Source organism: Rhinolophus sinicus, chromosome X (genome assembly GCF_036562045.2).
Source record: "Rhinolophus sinicus isolate RSC01 chromosome X, ASM3656204v1, whole genome shotgun sequence".
In the NCBI taxonomy this organism is placed as follows: Eukaryota; Metazoa; Chordata; class Mammalia; order Chiroptera; family Rhinolophidae; genus Rhinolophus; species Rhinolophus sinicus.
In genome coordinates this window covers 81,430,389-81,447,015 of record NC_133768.1, presented here as the reverse complement: position 1 = coordinate 81,447,015, position 16,627 = coordinate 81,430,389, and the positions used below count along the sequence as shown (strand labels likewise).

At 37.6% G+C, this 16,627-nt stretch overlaps 1 protein-coding gene across 3 annotated transcripts in view; it reads right to left on the bottom strand.

Moving 5' to 3' along the window:
* Nucleotides 1-16,627, bottom strand: part of DOCK11 (dedicator of cytokinesis 11) — a 211,793-nt gene that overhangs the window by 112,429 nt on the left and 82,737 nt on the right. For all 3 annotated transcript variants that reach the window (XM_019717035.2, XM_074323193.1, XM_074323192.1), the window contains 8 exons: nucleotides 15,472-15,594; nucleotides 15,212-15,288; nucleotides 8,549-8,733; nucleotides 8,382-8,447; nucleotides 6,515-6,607; nucleotides 4,404-4,527; nucleotides 730-851; nucleotides 145-231 (listed from right to left, as the gene is read on the bottom strand). In XM_019717035.2, coding sequence (XP_019572594.2) covers nucleotides 145-231; nucleotides 730-851; nucleotides 4,404-4,527; nucleotides 6,515-6,607; nucleotides 8,382-8,447; nucleotides 8,549-8,733; nucleotides 15,212-15,288; nucleotides 15,472-15,594 — 877 coding nt within the window. The remainder of the gene's footprint in view (nucleotides 1-144; nucleotides 232-729; nucleotides 852-4,403; nucleotides 4,528-6,514; nucleotides 6,608-8,381; nucleotides 8,448-8,548; nucleotides 8,734-15,211; nucleotides 15,289-15,471; nucleotides 15,595-16,627) is intronic.

Genomic DNA, 16,627 nt, shown 5'->3' with positions numbered 1-16,627 from the left:
ATTATTATTAAGAATGCCATTACTACTAATGAGAAAGTCCTTCAGGATGCTTCTCTAAGGCTATAGGAAATCAAACATAGTCTATTTTAATCAAGAAATATACTTGAGTATTAAAAATGACAAAATTCAATTGATACAACTTACTTGAGTGTAGATGGTAGACTCTAAGTGGCTTTTAATCTTCAACAAAGGCTTTGCACCATCTACCCACTTAATATCTACATTAGATTGCTGTGAACAGAAAATACATGTGAATTTCTGTAACATAGCGATGGACAGATAAGCAACATAGCACACCTCTATCATTTCAAACTTTTTTCTTCCCCCAGAAATGAATGTGTCAGTTTCACACAGAGGGAATTATTGGAGAAAATAACCTGCCTTTAGAATAAATGTATCCTAGATCATTTTGAATTTCCAATCCTTTGCAGATCAATCAATAAAAATGAATCGCAAAATAAGTGAATTTTTTAAAATAATGCACAAAATCCAAACCCCAGTTTTTTAAATGATTATTACAATCAAGAGACATGAGGTTACTTTGTCAGACTATTATAAAGGCGTCTAATCACTCATTTTCCATACTTACCTTTGTTGTGAACCAGCACCAGTCCTCAGACCACACTTTGAGTCACTATCAACTAGACCAAACTATCAACAAGGCTGAAAGAATTCTACTTTTTCAACATTTCACATGATTACGTGAACAAATGCAGATAAATATCCTACCCTTCTTAATTCTGCTTCATTCAGGTTCAAGTAGCCTGGGGGAAGATTGGCTGAAACTGGCAGCTGCTGCTCAAATGTGATGATTCTTCCATCCTTCAGCAAAGGTACCCAGGCAAAGCCAACTGCCAAGACAAGAATCAACCATGATAAATGAAACTGCAAATACCATTAGCTACATGAATATCTGACTGCTGAGGAGTGGGGCACGGTGGTAATGTTTCTGTGGGTCTGCATGCGGGAGTCCTTACTGGCCATCTGAGTACTGGGGAAGGAACAATGACTTTGGGTTGCTTCTTAATCCCAGCCTGGCCACTAACAAGTTTTTTACTCTATTTCCTTGACTATAAAAATGGGTACAACAATACACAGTCTCTCCATCTAACAGAGTTATTGAAAGACCAAAGTGAGATAATGTATGAAAACACTTTAAAACTTGAAAAAAAAGTGCGTCGATATTATTACCTTTACTTTGGGGGATAACTTTGGGTACACTTATTTTTTAAAGATTCAGCTCTCTCTCATCAATCCTTATTAAGACTGCAGTCTTATATCTGAGAATACCTCAGACAGCAATCACCAGGGTCCAACATTTCTTACAGCAACCCTAAGGTAAGGGACTATGGAAGACTAGTCACAAGTCAAGGTTGCATTCCATATTTACACAAGGCAGTACTTAGCTGGGCAGTTTTCCTGATTACAGAAGGAAGAGGTGTTGTAGGAGAATGCGGTAAGGGTACAGTGTTTACAACTTGAATCCACTGAGATTTCCCCCAGTCTCTTTACAGTTCTACCCAAAAGAGCCTCTTGGCTTTCTATTAGAAAACTCTTCATGTTCTAGCTAAAAAAGCCAGAACCATCTGTGTCAGTATTTCCATTATAGAGATTACTCTGGGCTTCAAGTGTTTATAACTCAGTTAAAAAAAAAGAAAAAAAAGCTTGCTCTGGACCAAGTGTTGGCATACGAGAGGGGGTGCTGGCTGGAGAGCACTTTTAAAAGCCATTGCTTTCTGATTCTTTAAAATTCTTTGCGTGAGTGTGTGTGTGTATGCATGTGTTTATACTGTGAACACAGAAGTCAACACAAATCTAGTTAGAATGTTTTCATTCGCATATTAAATTTGGCAAATGCTTCAATTCTTAAAAGAAGATAATATGTTGCTTTCTCTAAGTAAACTAAATGGTTTTCTCAGATTCTGAAACACGCCTGAAGGGCATGTGTACTAGTACAACTTCAGAAATGCTTTACCCAGAGCTCTTTTATAAAAGGCACAGGAAAGTAACATGAGCAAAAGAACCATTCAAAAAGACTCTGTCAAAGTCGTTAAACTGAAAATTAGACAAATGACAAAAGGTTTCTAGCCCAGAACATAGGAAAATTAAAGGAAAATATATTTCTCATTTTGGGCAACATTTTTTTCCTCATAGAAATTTTTATTGAGATATAATTCAGATACCATACAATTCATTTATTTAAAATATACAATGGTTTTTTTACTATATTCACAAAGTTGTGCATCCATTGCCACTACCTAATTCCAGAACTTTTTCATCACCCCAAAAGAGACTCCATACCCCTTAAAAGTCACTCCTTATGTCCCTCTTCCCCCAGTCCCTGGCAACCACTAACCTACTTTCTGTCTCTATGGAGTTGCTCAGGCAACATTCCTGCACTGTGAATTCATCACAGCATGGCCAATGTGTCTCTCTCAGTCAAAAATCACACAGAGCACCTGGAAGCTGTACAGGTACAATGTCAAACACATTCCATCTGACTCAAAGGTGTGAAGCCACTTAAAGGATGGACAGTTAAAAATGATGAGTGGCACATAGAATAAATGTCTCATGCTCCACTGAGCATCTTGCCCACTACTGTCTACAATTTGGATAAGGAAATAGTATAAAAAGTTGTCTTTTCAGAGGTATACTGTCATGGGTTTTCATTACTCTGCCAGATTTCTTCTCAACCCTCAAGGTCCCTGCCCTGACCACACTGCAGTTTCTATGGGGATACAGAACAGGACCACACTATCCACAAAGGGAACTTACTAATATTCCTCCCAGGCATCACTCAGATGTCTCACTAGCACCTTAAACTCAACATCTGTCCAAAACCTGCCATTCCCACCCACAATTCTGTTATTTGGCAACACAGTTGACCCTTGAACAACGTAGGGATTAGGGGCACCGATGGCCCAGGCAGTTGAAAATCTGCGGATAATTTAAATTGGTCCTCTGCATACACGGATTCCCAACAACCAGTTGACCTTTGAACAACACAGGTTTGAACTAAGCGGGTCAACTGATAAAACTCCAGTGTAAGTGGACCCGTGCAGTTCAAATCCATGATATTCAACGGTCAACTGTACCTTCTTCCCACTTTTGAAACTTCAGTGCTAACTCTGAATCAACTCTCTAGTAGCCAATCATTTGCCAGGTCCAATATATTCTTATTCTGCAATTCTCGTTTTCTCCATTCCCCTGCTACTGCCATAGTGCACCCCCTTTCTTTCCTGGTCTTTTGAAATACCCCCTAACTGGTGTTTCTTCCTTCCTGCTCTAGCTTACCTCACCCATAATATTGCTGCCCGATTGGAATTCATATAAAATAGCCCTTACTGGTATTTATAATCCTTCAATACTTCCATATTGGTGACAGAATAAAATCAAATCCACAGCCTGGCATTCAGGGCTTTCCACAAACTGACGCCTCCTTTCCAAACTGGCATCCTATGATTCCCCTCCCAGCACCTTGTGCTTCGGTCATATTGAACTACTTGTGGTTTCCTGTCCCTACCCCTCAATACTCAAAGCCTCACTCAAAACATCATCTCCTCCTGGTAGACTTTCCTGATTCCCAGCCACTTGTCCCTCCTCCGGCTGAAGTAGTAACTTGCTCTTCTCTGAGATCACATAGCACCACTTTCGGGGTAACTACTACTTTGTATCATGTATCATAGTTGTCTACACAGGATTTATGCCCCCTACCAGATCATATGCTCGCTGAAGATGAGATTATGTTTGACTCTCTGCTGTATTCTCCACAGTACAACATCTTGCTCACAATATGTAAAATGAATGAATTTAAGATTTAGCCAGTTTGGATATGACTCTTAGGGCATGCTGACATTTATACAGTGGGTGTGACACAGGCCATGTTTATAGGGACTTCTATGTTCTCCAAGGATGTTTCTCATTGATTTATCTAAAGCCTTGCAGAATAGGATCAGGACTGGGACTTACTCAAATTCATTAAATCTGTTCTATTAGAACCAGGCAGCCCCCAATCTCCCTCAGGCTCAAAATTGCCCCTAGCTCTGGGCTCACTTCCCTCTTCCTTAGTGAGCAGAACAGGAAAATTCTGGTTGCTGGGCTCTTCTTCATAAAAGAAATAATACAAATATTATACCACAGTATGTATTTCTCTCTGAGAATGGCAATATTACTTATGTTTCTTATGGTGGTCCAAGAACATTGGCAAGCATTTGGACATTTGGTTGAAATGATGAAAAAATGAACATATAATTCATCTTTTACTAATGAACTTTTAAACTCAGAAATTGACTTTATGGTGAGGGGAAGTAGTAAGTGGTCTGTAGCTTGATAAAAAGAGTTTATGTTCTAGACAGTTCCATCTCAAATAGCTAGAGAGAGAGACATTGAAAGCACACACGTACCTGGAGTTTCGACTGTGTCCTGCTTTTTGGTTGTTCCCTTTGTGTTAATTTCACAACTTACATGATAAAAAGTGAAAAGCAAATGATGTTTCTGATGCAGGTGAATGGGAAGTTCAATTTTAATCTGAAATGACAGCAAGATTACACATAGAATTTTGTTTTAATGGTCAAGCTGGACTGTCAGTCCTTTAGTTCAGTTTCATCATACTTTTCCAATGACATACTTTTCTAAATGACAGTCCAAGTGGTCAAATAGATATGATTTAAATGTTTTCCAAATGTTTTCCTGGTCAGTTTCAGTTTGACAACAATATTCTCCTGGGTTGTAAGAGCCAATTGATTACTTTTGTGGGAAAGTTCAGTGGATTCTCCTGGCTTCAACTTTGCTTCAGGATTTTCTAAAACACTGGATCAAAACTACATACTCACAGCCCCAGGATGCTATGTAACTCATTCTGAATTAGTGAATGCAATCTGTCTAAAATGGACACTGAATTTGAAAGGCTACTTTTTTCTAAGTTGTTGTCCTCCTTTGCATGAAAAAAAAAAAAGCTTTGCAAATAAATGTGCAAAAAGTCACTATGGTATTATGGTATCCATAAATTACAGTTCACACAGATGTCTTCAGAACAAAACCACAACTTTAACCTTGAATAAAGATATAAAAATTGTCACTGCTGACACATGAATTTAATCCTAAAAATTAATACTTTAATAAAGCATCTCAAGTAATTTTCCAATCAGAACTTAACGGAATGTTTGCAATGCTTTTTAGAAGTATGTGAGAGACAAAGTACAGATTTAATTGATTTAGTGCACACGCATGTACATGCACAGGAACAGACACACACACACACACACACACACTCTCCTGGTCAACACATAGTGAATGAGTGAAAAGCCTGTTTATTTCTGACATCCTAAAGATAATATGGATTACTTACTACAGGATCAAGTTTTCTGTAGTGACTGGCATTGGTTATATATAGGGACACGTTGAACAGCTTTGGTGAGGGACATCTGGCCTAATTACCATTCACTCAAGGCATTGCTCTGGTGTCATAACTAATTTCTGTTGTAGGTATATTTCACCACAGAACATGACTAGTCACAGTATCCAAACCACCTGGGTATCTAATGCTCTGCTGTATGTAAGTACAGCCATACTCCCTCCCTAGGTGGCAAAAACACAAGGCCACTATCCTCCTGTCTCCCATGAAACTAGGGGCATTGGATTAAGAAAGAGATAAGCAAGGTCTAAGGTTGGGGTAGAAGGCGTCCACATGACAGCAGGCGGGCCTGGGGACATCGTTGACAGCAGGGGTGATGGTATCAGATCAAGCCAGGAACGAAGACATGAGGCCCGAGAAGCAGAAACAGCAGAGCTTGTGGCCTTGGATGCACATCCAGGTGCCATGGAGACATGGGAATCAAAAGCAGTGTGCAGATTTGGATAAACCAGGTACATACAGACTAGAGGAGGCTATGACAGAGACACTAAGAAAGCTACCAGGAAGTACACAGAGACACAGACTCAGAGAAGCAGGAAGAAGGAAAGAGAGGCAGATACAGGGTCTGAGGAAGGGAGCACAGAGACTGGGAGACCATGCTACTCAACACTGCACAGAAGCATTTAGTGCAGCCAGTGGAATTCTGGTGTCTCAGCTGTGCTGCTGTCTCTCGAAAAGCATTTCACTCAGAGAGGCTGCACCCTCCCACACAGAACTGCAGGAGGAAAGAGCTATAAGAGCCTTCAGGAAACCTCTTCCGAATTTCTTATTTTAAAGCTGAGGAAATGGAGACTCAGAAAGGGGAAGTGACTTGATCAAAGTCACAGAGCCAGTTGTCAAAGCTAAGGCTTCAATCCCAGTCCCAGTCTGATTGTTTCCTGTATTGTTACCTCACCCCAGAGCCCTTCCATTTGTAGGCAAATCTTCCACAGTCATCAAAGGGCACCAAGCCGGCAGTGACCTTTGTTTTGATGTGACAGTTTCTATTTTCAAGGCATAAAACATTCAGGGATTGAAAGTGCAGATAAAATGAAGGAAATGACTCCAAAAGAAAAAGAATAACCACTGTGTTTTATACACATCAGAATAATGTATTTTTACCTCATCGTAGAACTCTGGATTCTGATTGTGATGTGAAACAACAGCGAATGCATTTGCGGTAAAAACAGACCCTGCAGGTTTTCCATAAACGCACTGCAAAAGAAGGAAACAGAGTCACCACTCTCAGTGCAGGTCTTCAAATGTGATGCTATGGAACCACATACAGTTACAGGCATCTGTGAGCACAAGGCCATGGCCAAGCCCACCTGGCTCTCCCCATGAGCTTATAAATTCCAAGACATTTACAGTCACTCGACCTCACCACAGACATCACCTAACTTGGCTGAATAGATGCTTCTGAATTTCCAGCCATCCAAGAAATGCAATTCCAAACTAGCTGACAGTAAGAAGTCGAACACAGCTTATCATTTGGAAGGGAAACACTCTCAAACCTGGCCTGGAAAGCTTACTTCTCTCATGCTATTTACGTTTCTTAGTATAAGAAGCTCTCACTCAGCCAGTCAGCACCTTATGCTGAAAGCTTGTTGTGCAGTGGGAAAGGTGAGGAGTTTAAAAAGCAACAACAACAACAAAAAAAAACACAACAACAAAACCCACACCGAAAAAACCAGCAGATACATTCCTAGCCTAAAGGAATTAAAAATTAAGCTACAGACAATTTACTGTTCTCTCACTTTATAAGCCACATTTTAAAAGTCACTGGCTTTCTGTAATACCAATAAAAATAAATGTAAGGCTTTTTATGGTTCCGTGGAAAGATCCAATTTCATTTCTAGTATGAGTTTTTCACTTCCATAGGCCTAATAAGCTCAAGGATGAATATGGAGCCGGCATGCCAAGGTACTAATTGCCTCACTCTGTGAGTTCAGAGCCAGCCTCCAGACCAGCTAAGAAATGAAATTAAGACTCCATGTGAGTACAGAGCCAGCTCTTCTTAAATATGGTTACAAAGGCAATTTGCAGAAACTGCTGAGAGGTAACCTAAGACTCTTTAAGTATACAAAAGGATACTGCATAGGGGAAAATGAGCCGTTATTCTCATTTCCACTGAAGGGAGAATCAGAGAAAACAAATTTAATTTGAGCAAGCTAATCCTTAATTTAACTTAGGTTTCTCTGTGAAAAAAAAATAAAAATCTCTTTTAAATGGTAGGGGCTATTAAACATTCAACAATTTAGTCAGGGGCATTCTAGCCTCTTTCCCTAGGCGGTTTGAGTGAAAGACTAGCCATCCATCTGTCTGACTGAGGCTCAAGCTAGAGAAGTGGCAAGCCAGATGAACACTCTGTGATGACTAAATGTTCCGATTTCTCTTTCAGGCCTATGATCAATGGGCTAAAGAGCAAAAAGTAAAAAGCAGCTATAAAGAGTGAGAATGTAAAAGCACTGTGAAGTCACAGGTATTTAAGGATTGCTCTATAATACTAAGATGCTGCTTTTCACATATCACTAGTCCAAGTCTGGAGGCACCATTTGGCCAGTCAGAGAGTACAAGTCATATCTCAGATCAAAGCAATCACGCTGTGCTTCTGTCAGCTCAAAGCCCGTTCAGGTTTCAAAAAGAAGGGAGTTTATACTCCCCTGATGGTACCATTATAAACTGTCAGGTCATAGGAGAAAATGACCTTGTGCTTGGGAATCCGTGAATGCAAAATCAAAGTGGAGCAAAGGCAAAAATCTGGTATGTGAAGCTTACTCATTTTTAAAGCTCCTCCCTCATTTTGTTATTTCTTAATATTTAACTAATCCTTCAAGTTAATGTGTGAGAATAGAGAAGGCAATGTTACATTTTTCACTTCAGTACATTTTCTTTTGGACGTTTAACCAAATTAAACTTAGCATATGAAACTACCAAGTACCAGAATCTCTAGCTCTACTAAAAATGCTTATCAGTGTCGTAAACAAACCTTTAGAGCTCTAGCATCACTTTCATCTGAATCTCGGAATTCCACACAGACCGCGATGTTCCTCGCCTAAAATGATTAATCATTCAAAATGAGTCATAGAATGAGAAGATTATAAATAACATTAAGTAACATTTTATACCCCCAAATGTACAGTTTACATTGTTTACCTTGGCAAATGTTTTCTGGCTATCGTATTTTAACTGCAACGGATACACATACAGATGGTTTTTGTAAATAGTAAATGGATAACAATATTTTGTCATTTCTGGAACAAACTCTTCAACCTCCACAGTAATATTTTGACAATTCTTTTCAAAAGGCTTCAGGGGCACATATGAAGAAGTAATACAATCTATAGCCAAAAAAAGTACAACAACAGAAAACAGGCAAAGATAATAAATTTAACAACCATTAACACATTCCTACATTTATAAAAATATACATTGATTGTGTTCTCAAAGAGTGATTAAAAAACATAATTCTTAGTGATTGACAAAAAGTCACACAACCCCTTTAAGAACCCAAAAGGACAAGTAGGGTAAACAGATGCCAGTTTCAGTGGAACCTCTCAAACAAGACATGGATTTCGATTTCATTCTCAGTTAAGATTACAGTGATTTGCCAAATATAACACATCATAATTTTGACTATTTAAACTCTGCAAAGAAATCCATTACATTTTTTCTCCTATGCCTGCAATTTCGTTTTCACTGCAAATTTTTATTGGTATCAGGGAAGTAACAGTAAATTTATGCCTCCAATTAGCTCAGGTCTAGCCACTTTTAAAGAATTAACTTGGTGCACATGCAAATTTTCACCTAAGAAGTAATTGAAGCCTTTTGAAACTACAGATCTGATGATGTGTTACCAACAATAATTTCATGGGAGAAGTGTCTGTTCAGGTCCTCTGCCCATTTTTTAATTGGATTTTTTTTTTTTATTGTTGAGCGGTACAAGTTCTTCATATATTCTGGATATTAGCCCCTTTTCAGAGGTTTGTTTGCAAATATCTTCTCCCATTCGGTTGGCTGACTATTTTGTTGATGGTTTCTTTGGCTGTGCAGAAGCTTTTTAGTTTGATATAGTCCCATTTATTTAATTTTGCTTTTACTTCCCTTGACTTTGAGGTCAAATTCATAAAATCCTCTCTGAACCCAAGGTCCATAAGTTTAGTACCTATGTTTTCTTCCATGCAGTTTATTGTTTCAGGTCTTATGTTTAGGTCTTTGATCCATTTTGAATTAATTTTGCTACATGGTCATAGATAGCAGTCTAGTTTCATTCTTTTGCACATGGCTTTCCAGTTTTCCCAGCACCATTTATTGAAGAGGCTGTCTTTCCACCATTGTATGTTTTTAGCTTCTTTGTCGAAAATTATCTGTCCATATATGTGTGGGTTTATTTCTGGGTTTTCAATTCCATTCCATTGGTCTCTGTGTTTTTTTCTGCCAATACCATGCTGTTTTGATTACTGTCACTTTGTAGTATAAACTGAAGTCAGGGAGCGTGATACCCCCAGCCTTGTTCTTTTTTCTTAGGATTGCTTTGGCTCTTTGGGGTCTTTTGTGATTCCATACAAATCTGGCAGAGGACCTGAATAGACACTTCTCCCAAGAAGACACACAAATGGCCAACAGATATATGAAAAAATGCTCAACTTCACTAGCTATTAGGGAAATGCAAATCAAAACCACAATGGGATATCACCTCACACCTGTTAAAATGACTATTATCAATAAGACAAGTGACAACAAGTGTTGAAGAGGCTGTAGAGAAAAAGGAACCCTTATACACTGCTCATGGAGATGTGAACTGGTACAGTCACTATGGAAAACAGTATGGAGGTTCCTCAAAAAATAAAGAATAGAATTACCATATGACCCAGCAATCCCTCTTCTAGGTATCTACCCCAAAAATCTGAAAACATTTTTCTGTAAAGATGTATGTACCCCGATGTTCACTGCAGCATTCACAGTGACCAAGACATGGAAACAACCAAAGAATCCTTCGATAGACGAATGGATAAAGAAGTTGTGGTATATATACACAATGAACTACTACTCTGCAATAAGAAAAGATGAAATACTGCCATTTGCGACAACATAGATGGATCTTGAGATTACCATGCTAATCAAAGTAAGTCAGACAAAGTCAAGAACCATATGCCTTAAGGCAACAGCAATCTTGAGAAATAAGAACAAAGTGGGAAGTATCACACTACCTGACATCAAATCATACTACAAGGCCATAGTAATCAAAACAGAACAGTATTGGCATAAAAACAGACACATAAATCAATGGAACAGAATAGAGAGCAGAGAAATAAATCGATGCGTATATGGTCATTTAATCTATGACAATGGAAGCAAGAATCTACACTGCGGTAAAGACAGTCTATTTAATAAATGGTGCTAGGAAACTGGACGGACACATCCAAAACAACGAAGCTAGACCACCTCCTTACACCATATACAAGAATAAATTCAAAATGGATTAAAGAGTTAAATGTAAGACCCAAAATCACACAACTCCTACATGAAAACATAGAAAGTAACTTTGCAGACATTACCCTTAGTAATATTTTTACTGATATATCTCCTCAGACAAGGGAAGCAAAAGAAAAAAGTTATGTGGAATCACATCAAACCAAAAAGTTTTTCCACAGCAAAGGAAACCATCAATAAAACAAAGGCTTTTTCACTTATATGTGGTTTTACATCAAACTAAAATGTTTTTTCACAGCAAAGGGAACCATCAATAAAACAAAAAAAGGCATCCTACTTAATGGGAGAAGATATTTGCCAATGATACATCTGATAAGGGGTTACTATCCAAAATTTATTTAAAAACTCATACAATTCAACACCATAAAAACAAAGAACCCAATTACAAAATGGGCAGAGGACCTGAAGAGACATTTCTTTAAAGAGGACACACAGATGGCCAACAGACATATGAAAAACTTCTCAACCTCACTAATCATTAGAGAAATGCAAATAAAAACCAGAATGAGATACCACCTCACTCTGATCAGAATGGCCATCATCAATAGATCAACAAACAACAAGTGCTGGCGAGGAGGTGGAGAAAAGGGAACCCTTGTGCACTGTTGGTGGGATTGCAGATTGGTGCAGCCGCTATGGAAAACTGTATGGAGGTACCTCAAAAAATTGAAAATGGAACTACCTTATGATCCAGCAATTCCACTCCTGGGTATCTATCCAAAGAAATCCAAAACACTAATCAAAATAATATATGTACCCATATGTTTATTGCAGCACTATTCACAATAGACAACACATGGAAACAGCCAAACTGCCCATTGGTAGATGACTGGATTAAGAAACTGTGATACAACAGTGTGAGGGATATAAATGATAAATGTCTAAGTTTTGCTTTGTCTTGTGCACCTGAAACTAATTAAAAAAAAAAAAAAAAAAAAAAAAAAGAAACTGTGATACATTTATACAAAGGAGTATTACTCAGCCATAAAGAAGAATGAATTCTTACCATTTGCAACAACATGGATGGACCTGGAGAATATTATGTTAAGTGAAATAAGTCAGACAGAGAAAGACAAATACCATATGATCTCACTTATATGTGGAATTTACAAAACAGAAACAGACTCAGAGATATAGGGGGGAAAAAGTGAGGATTTCAAGATGGAGGGGAGTTGGGGAGAAGGTAAATGGATTAGAAAGTACAAATTAGTATTCACAATATTGCCACGGAGATATGAAATACAGTTTGGGGAATATGATCAATACTGTTGTAAAGATTATGTAAGGTGTCAGATGGACACTGGACTTATTAGGGAGAACACTTCATAGACTGGGTAGATGCCTGACCATTGCGCTATACACCTGAAACTGAAGTTGAATAATATTCAAAGCCAACTATAATTATATATATATATATATGTGTGTGTGTGTGTGTGTATATATATATATATATACATATATATATATATATATATAGTCACGTGATGTGAAGTACAACATAGGGAATAGAGTCAATGGCATTTTAACAGCTATATTTGATGTCAGAGGGGTAGTAGATTTGGGGAGGGTGGTTATCACTTTGTGATGGCTATAAATGTCCAACTATTACATTGTTTTGTACACCTGAAATTATATACATACACACACACACACACACACACACACACACACATCCTGAAAGCAATAAAGGTACAAGACAAAATAAAAATAAGAACTCATGGACACAGACAACAGTTTAATGGTTACCAGAGGGTAAGGGGGGAAGGGGGTGGTAGATGAGGGTAAAGGGGATCAAATATATGGTGATGGAAGGAGAACTGACTCTGGGTGGTGAACACATAATGCAATATATAGATGATGTATTACAGAATTGTACACTTGAAACCTATGTAGTTTTACTAACCAATGTCACCCCAATAAATTTAATAAAAAAGAATAATTTCAATACTTCCAAGCATGAAAAACAAAGCCTTTGAGAAGTGTAGCAGTATACATTATTGAAGTGGCCACTGTAGTAAAGGTTATTCATATACTTAAGGGGCTCTAAGACTGCTTGTCCTTGTTGCAGAGCCATAATGATGGAGAAGGAAGACCCAGGGAGAGTCAGACCTGAGGACACAACATTTTTTGTTGGGTTTGGTTTTCGCTGATTATTATAGTGATACTTACAATAAAATATCTGGAGTAAAGGTACACAGACACAAGTGATGATTCCATTACCAAGAGATAACTACTGTTAATATTTTGGTATATTTTCTTCTGTTTTTTTTCTATGTATGTTTTATATAAAAACACAAAAATCCTACTATATGTATCAAACTTTATCCTTGTTTTTTTAGTTATTTTCAGGTGTACAAAACAATGTAATAGTTAGACATTTACACCCCTCACAAAGTGATAACCCTCCTCCCCCAATCTACTACCCCTCTGACATCGTATATAGCTGTTACAGTTCCAATGACTATTCTTTAAGCTGTACTCCACATCCTGTGAATGAATATATATGTATATATATATATATATATATATACACACATATATATACGTGTGTGTGTGTGCATATATATATATATATATATATAAAATTATAGTTGACATTCATTATTATTCGGCTTCAGCTTCAGGTATACACTGCAGTGGTCAGGCACCTACGCCATCCATGATGTGGTCTCCCTAATAAGACAAGTGTCCATCAGATTATCCTCGTTTTGTTGGCATTTTATGTGTTATTCCACAAACTCTTTATAAACATCATTTTTCATGGCTGCATAAAGTTTCATGGCATTGTTGTACCATAATTGCGTTAACCACTCTGACAGCGTTGGACTCTGGTTGTTTCCAATTTGTCTCAATGTAAACAATGCTGCAAAGAACATCTTTATGCATGATCTGTCTATTTCAAATTATTTTTTTAGGAAAAAATAATCCATTGTACTCAAATGTTTTAAAACAGAAATTGCTACTCTGCTGCTTACAATCCTTTAGTGACTTCTCATTGCACTTGGAATAAAATCCAATCTTGTACAGTTACCATGGTCTATACAATTCCCTGCAAGATGTGACCCTTTTCTACTTCTCCTACTTTAACTTCTATCCCCATTGTTCCCATCACCTGCCATATGCGAGCCATACTGGCTCCCTTTCTGTTCATAAAAACCAAGCTTTCTCCCACCTCAAGATCTTTATATATGCGAGACCCTCAGTGGGGACTGTATAGTCCCAACCACTGTGTGCTGTTTGGCCCACCTTTTTAAAGTAGCCCACCCCAATCACAAACTGAAATTAGTCACTTATTTGTTTTCTTGTTTATTGTTTGTCAGATCTTCTTGACTTTAATCTCCATAAAGCTCCTAGTATATTCAATAAATGTTTACTCAAAGTGCTTATTCAGCGAATAAATGGATAAATAGAATGCCTAATTGTACTACTCATGATAGGTGATGGTGCCTAGCCAAAACGTAGCCAGAATTACACAGCTACACTTTAAAACATTTTCGTAAATTTGATAGATGAGCAAAAGCATGTTGCTATTTTAACTTGCATTAGTGGCACTATTAGTAAGATTGAACATTTTTCAAATATTTATTAGCCACTTCATTGTATTTCCTGCAAAGTGTCTTTTGCGTCTTCTGCTCATTTTTCTCCTAGGATCTTAGATTCTTATCTGCAGACAAGAAAGAACTTCTCCTTTTTGACTACTTAATTGTTGAAACTTATCCAAGCGAAAAGGTAGCAGAAAGTAACTGGGGAACACTCACAACATCATATATATGAAACCGCATCTGATAAAATAAACTTCCTGTAACTATTCACCATGTGTACTGGGTTGAATTAGTGTCCCCCCAAAATTCATGTCCACCAGAACCTCAGAATGTGACCTTATTTGGAAATAGGGTCTTTGCTGATGTAATTAGTTAAGATGCGGTCATACTGGATTGGGAGGACCTAAATCTAATGACTGGTGCTCTTAGAAAAGGGAAGATGGCATGTGATGATAAAGGCATAGACTGGAGAGATGCAGCTACAAGCCAAGGGCTGCCAAGGACTGCCGGGAGCCAGGAGAAGCTAGGAAGAGGCAAGGAATCATTTTTCTTTGACGCATTCAGAGGGAGCCTAGCCCTGGTGACACTTAGATTTTGATTCTAGCCTCCAGAAGCATGAGAAAATAAACTTCTGTCATCTTAAGCCACCCATTTTGTAACATTTTCCTACAGCAGCTCTAGGAAACTAATGCACCATGTAAACCTCAAGAAAAATATTGGAAAGATAAAAATTTCAGATTCAAACACAGCTTTTAAGGTTTGTTTGCAGTAAGAGAGTTCTTACTTGACAAATCCACAGGAACACATTCTACTGTGATGTTTAGCTGCCCAGGAATAATCTGCAATTTGGTCTTCTCTGGCCTAGGTGTAAAATAAGAATATTTTATACTTAAAAATTGTGATTACTAAATACAATGTTTACCCTGTATGCAAACTTAAAATCTTAATCATTCAGTTTCTCCCATATAGGACTCACATTCATCATTTTAAGAAATTATAATTCAACTATGATATTGCTTTCCTTCAGTAACTCCACATACTTACTTCTTGTATTCTGAGAGCAACTTGAGAATGTCTTCATTTGAAAGTTTGCTACTGTCTTGTTTATACAAAGGAGAAAATCTCCCATCCAGATCCAGAGAGCCTTGAATATCTTTGAAAATGGGTCTAAAACAGCAACAGAAGGGTTGTTTTTTTTTTTGGTTTTTTTTAAATATCAGATTGATAAATACCAATAAAATTAGTGCTAGTGGGAGTATAAAATGGTGAGACTACTTCAGAAAATAGTTTGGCAGTTTCTCAGGAAGTTAAGCATACACCTACCCTATGATCCTATAATTCCACCCCTAAGCATATTTCCACATGGTACATAAACGTTGATAGCATATTTGTTATAGCCCCAAACTGGGAACAACAGATATTCATCAACAAGTGAATGGATAAACAAACCATGGTATATTCATACAATGGAATACTACTCTAAATGAACAACTGATACATACAATATGGATGAATCTCAAAAACAGACTGAACAGAAGAAACTAAATGCAACGGTATGTACTACATGATTCTACTTATTATGAAGGTCTAGAATAGATCACAGTCATCTACAGTGATAACAATAGATGGAGTGGAGGTGGGATGGCTGACTTGGACAGGAACATGTAGAAACTTTCTGGAGTGATTGATGTTCTCTGTCTTGGTTGGGGTGGTAGTTACATGACTATGGACATTTGGAAAAATTCATCAAATTGGACATACAAAATGTGTATATTTTCATCAAAGGTAAAGTACATCTCAAAGTTGATAAAACTTAAATTAGATCTTTAATATCAATTTATACAGAGTTTATAATACATATGTAGAGTTTCTAATATGAATCTGAATTCTCCCTCACCCTCCCCTTCTCCCATTTGTAAGCAGCTATTTTACTGCAAAAATGGGAAGTAATGTGCAAGTATCCAACACAGCAGAAGCAGCTCTAGCCAGAAACATAATTCCCCTGGCAGAGCCTCTGAAGATGTAGTTATAGGCATCAAGCACTGTCCCTACTTCTAAGCATACCTCCTTTATTTTCGGTAAACAGGGGTTTATCATTTACCTTTTAAATACCCCATCCAAGCCTCTAGAGTGAGTTCCTGCCACTGCTGACAACCAAAATAATTCAGGAAGGGAAAAAAAACACAGTATAATTCCTCAT